Genomic DNA, 4,717 nt, shown 5'->3' with positions numbered 1-4,717 from the left:
GCTAGAGAACTCATACTATGACTGTAATTGTGTTTTGATTAATCAATCTTACATGGCTCCAATCTTATTTAATAAATTGATTATGTGTTAACTATTGTGTGACCATACATAGACTTACATGAATTAATTAAAGTTAGTAGATTTAGAACTAAATTGCTAATACTATCTTAATTGGTACCAACAGTAATTGTCATAGCTAAATTATAAACCATTGAGGGAAAGTGGATTCGAACTAACAGAAGTATTTTTAGTAATTGATTGAATTTGAGTTAAGTTCATCTGGTCTTGCAAAATCAGATAAAACCCTTTTGAGCTGTTAATAATTAGGTTAATTTAGTAGTAAGTAGATTAATTAGTTAACACTGTTCCCTATGATCGACACCCGACTTACCCAACTATTCTATAATTCGACTAGGTACACTGCCTAGGTGCATTTTAGTTAGTCAAGTTAGTTAAGTTATAAATCATAAAATTAGTGGGTACTTTTGTGCACATCAAGTTTTTTGGCGCCGTTACCAGGGAACGGCTTAGTTAATTACTAATTTAATTGCTTTAAATTAATCGATCCTTTTTGTGGGGTAAAACCTGCAAAGAGTTATTTTTTCAGTTTCATCTTTTTTTGGCATTATAGAACTCACGACGTGAGCATTACAGGCTCACGACGTGAATCCTGTGAGTTCTTGTTTTCTTAGTTTAGTTTTACGTTTTTATTTTTTTTTATTTTGCAGGAGTTCATGACCAGGGGCTCTAACACACCTTTGGTGCCACCTCTTGAAGATCCAGAGTCTGCCCTTCACAAAAAGAAAGATAAGAACGTGAAAGAAGATCAAACACCAAAGAAGACACCCTTACAAGAACTCAAGTCGGTGTTCTCAAAGAAGTTGGGAAAGAAAGCGGAAGGATCGAGTTCATCTTCAAAGGAAAAGAACAAGGTTGAAGATTTAGATCAAATACCTATCCCGAACGAATCTGAATACGAATCCGAAGCCGAGTTTGGACTTTATACAAGTAAACCCGAGAACGAGACAAGAAACGAGATGGCGAATATTGAAGAAATGTCCATGGGAGCATACAGAAAGAGAATTAGAGATGATGTTGGTCCGGGTTTAGTACAACCTGCCATTCCTGCCACTGCCACATTTGAGCTGAAAGGACATATCCTTTCTGCACTGAAGGATATCCTATTCTATGGAAAAGATCATGAGGATGCGTTTAAGCACTTAGATGAAATCAACGACATTGCTGATTATTTTAATCTCCCGAATGTGAATAGATATACCGTCTTGCTAAGGATGTTACTGGTCACTTTCAAGGGAGCAGCAAAAGATTGGTTAAAAGCACTACCACCCGGTACAATCACTACTTGGGCTCAAATGCATGAGCATTTTCTAGACCAATTATGTCCACCATCCAAGATAGCTAAACTCAAGAAGGCAATAGCAAATTTTGAGCAAAACCCAGGGGAGCCACTTTACAAGGCCTGAGAGCGCTACAAGGGGTTGTTAAGGAATTGTTCTCAACATGACCTTAACATTCAACAAGAAGTGTCCATATTCTATGACGGGGTCAATGTAATGACTAGGCAACTCCTTGATTCTCAAGGATCACTTACAAAGAAAAATTTGGGTGAAGTCAAGGAATTAGTTGAAGAATTTGCAAAGCATTCTCGTGAATACCACAATCCAAGGAATGAAGGAGTAAAGGGAGTTGGGAGTGCACATTTTGAAGAGATGGTTGCTATGATGGCAATGCTAAATAATATGGACCGAAGGATGACCCAAATGGACCAATCAATTCATGCAATTAGATTTGGTTGTGAAAGATGCAGTGGTCCACACTTGACTAAAGATTGCAACTTGGATGAATATGGGAACAAGAAGGCTCAAGTTTGCTACTCAAGTGGGGACAAGTATGATGAAGACTGGAGGAAACCAAAGAAAGAGTGACTGCCATATGATGAGTACAAGAGGCAAAAAGAAGAAAATTTTAAGCAGACAGGCCGAGGCTTCTACCAAAAAGAGCAACCACCGGCCGAGAAGAAAGTAGACTTGGAAAACATGTTGACCCGATTTATGGAAGCATCCGAGAGAAGACATGATGATACCGATGCAGTGTTAAAGGAACACATGAATATGATGAAAGAACATCACAAAATGATGATTGACCAGCAAGCTTCATTAAGAAATCATCAAGAATCGATTCATAGTTTAGAAGTCCAAGTTGGTCAACTCACTACTTTGGTGAATAACAAATTATCTTCACGACTTCCTGAAAAGAAAGCTCAACCTCATGTTATGGCTATTGGTACTGAAGAAGAGGCAATCTATGAGTTTTTGGAGGCACTAGAAGTGGACCCAAAGTAGCCCAATCCAAAGCCAAAGAAGCCGAAGCTAGAAAATGAAGACATTGCTGAAACATCAGACTCACGTCGTGAGCCCTCTAAGCTCACGTCGTTGAACAGAAAATGTCAGAATCCATTCCAGCTTATAAACCGCCTTTGCCATTCTCGTCTCGAGCACATCTTAGTCCACTAGAAAGGGAACATCTAGAGTTTATTCAACAAATAAAGGGTATTCCTATTAATACTCCTTTTATTGATTCACTTTCAAAACTTCCAGAATATGCGAAGTTCCTACAAGATCTAATAGACACTCGACCTGAATTGAAGAAGAATTCTAAAGTGATTCTTAGTGAGCAGAACTCAAAAGCTGTATCAGGGGAGTTACCTAAGAAGATGGGAGATCCTAGACGCCTCACTCTTCCATGTGAGTTTGGAAATAATTTAAAGACTTATGCTTTAGCCGATTCTGGGGCTAGCATAAATTTGATGCATTTTTCATTCTACCAAAAGTTAAATATCCAGAAGATGAAGGCAACAAAAATGACCATCCACATGGCTAATCGTTCGGTGACTCACCCGAGGGGAATAGTTAAAGACATCCTTGTTAAAATTGGGAAATTTGTTTTCCCAGTTGACTTTGTCATTATGGATATGAAGGATGATGCAAATATTCCAATCATTCTTGGTCGCCCTTTGCTAAATAGTGTTGGCGTTTTAGTTGATGTTCGTGAATCTAAGCTTACATTGAGGGTTGGTGATGATAAGGAAGATTTTGGAATACAAGATGCACTCTTCTCACTTAGGGTTAGCTAGAGGGATGTTTTCTCAGGTGGAGGCTAATGAGGGAATGAGAAATGAGGAGTTAATGATGATTATATATGGGCCAAACCCTAAAAATTAGGGTTTGGAGATCCTTCACATACACCCGACGTACTTTGTGTATGCTTAGCATATTAATGCTCGCGCATGTACGCCCAACGTACTAAGCCTTGCCCTGGATTTACGAAATTGCCACTAAGGGACCAATTTGCAAACAAAACTCAATCCAAGGGATAAAGTCATAGACCTTCATACTTAAGAGTTAATTTTGGAAATATCTCATTGTCGGGATGTTACATTTCTGATCCCTCCTTAATTGTCGATTGATCCAAAGCTTTGTAACCCACCACACGAAACAGGAAACATGATGGTTCACTGTTATGGTTTAGTTTTTCTGCTCATATTCTCCACATGAACTCTTTTTCATATTTCAAATAGGAGAACTTCCTCTTCTCCCAATGTTACTTTCTAACACAAGCTTTTGTTTGTTCACCACACGATTCGAGTTACTTTGACAGAAAAAACACATGGAAGGTCTTTGAGAAAAGAAAGAATAGGTTCCCACATGTTTTTCTGAGAAAAAGAAAAAAGGTTTTCTATTCTTTCTTTTTTTTGCACACGATCTGTTGCAGGTTTTGATAATTGAAACACAAAAAAAAAAAAAAAAAGTTGCAAGTCTTTTGTCTCCACACAGCAGAATGACATAGTGAAGGTCTTCACAGAGTTAGGAAACAGAGAAAGATGTTGCGGTGAAAAACCAAAAAAGAATATGGGAGTTGCTGTCACCCAACTCCTTCTGTTTTTTCTCTAATTTTGCTTGTTGCAGACTATGATAACAACACCTATTCCACCTATGTCCACGACGGGACTTGAACCCTCGACCTCAAAGAGAGAAGGCACCACCTGATACCGCTGGGCTACAAGCCCTTTGTAATTTTTTTTTGTAAATTCCGGTACATTTTACCTTAATAATTGTTATAGATAGAAAAAAAAAGATCGTACTTTGAGGTATATCTAAGATAACTTTCACACGAATTATTATAAATAAAATAGTAGGGCATATTTTGCAAATAAAATAATATAATAATTTTGGGTGCAATTTTTATGTCCTTCTCACGATACGTGTACCCCATCCATTTCACAAATAAATTAAGCTTTCAATTATTATAAACGATTTTACTTTATTTACAAAGTGACATTTAGTGATTTACATGTCATAAATATATTAAATTTTCTTTTAAAAATAAATTATGCAAAAAAAAAAAAAAATACAACAAGTAACTGGTTTCGTAGTCATTGAATTGGACGAATTAGAAACTGAGGTTACATTGGATTATAAAACAAATATGGTTGGACTATCAATTATCATATTACATTGTTAAATCTATTGTTTAATGTTCTGTTAGATTTAAAATCTTGGTCAATCATACATATTAATTATTAAAATTGTTGGATAAGCATTCGCTGAGGTAGTCCACAAGAATATCATTTCCAACAATCATGCTTACATCAAAGTAAGTTTTGTTTTGAGCCTTAATGCATTTTCATCAAGTAGTC

General features: G+C 36.7%; 1 protein-coding gene and 1 non-coding gene across 2 annotated transcripts; one reads left to right on the top strand and one right to left on the bottom strand.

Annotated features, from left to right (window-relative positions):
* Positions 1-1,421: 1,421 nt before the first annotated feature.
* On the bottom strand, positions 1,422-1,528 carry LOC145080769 (small nucleolar RNA R71). Its single transcript, XR_013695355.1, has one exon. It is a non-coding gene; the product is annotated as a small nucleolar RNA R71 (small nucleolar RNA).
* Positions 1,529-2,464: 936 nt separating this feature from the next.
* Positions 2,465-3,154, top strand: LOC145101860 (uncharacterized). The gene is made up of 2 exons (XM_079039150.1): positions 2,465-2,710; positions 2,864-3,154. The coding sequence occupies exons 1-2, from the start codon at positions 2,465-2,467 to the stop codon at positions 3,152-3,154; spliced, it is 537 nt and encodes a 178-aa protein (XP_078895276.1).
* The last annotated feature ends 1,563 nt before the right edge of the window (positions 3,155-4,717 follow it).

This window comes from Lactuca serriola, chromosome 1 (genome assembly GCF_051521515.1).
Source record: "Lactuca serriola cultivar US96UC23 chromosome 1, Lser_US96UC23_V15, whole genome shotgun sequence".
Classification (NCBI taxonomy): domain Eukaryota; kingdom Viridiplantae; phylum Streptophyta; class Magnoliopsida; order Asterales; family Asteraceae; genus Lactuca; species Lactuca serriola.
The sequence above is the reverse complement of the archived record's forward strand: the minus strand, read 5'-3'. Positions and strand labels throughout refer to the sequence as shown.

Coding starts and splice junctions, on each gene's coding strand:
- LOC145101860 (XM_079039150.1), top strand. CDS start 2,465: ATGTCAGAATCCATTCCAGCTTATAAACCGCCTTTGCCATTCTCGTCT. Junction 2,711..2,863: donor GTGAGCAGAACTCAAAAGCT/GTATCAGGGGAG, acceptor TTAAATATCCAG/AAGATGAAGGCAACAAAAAT.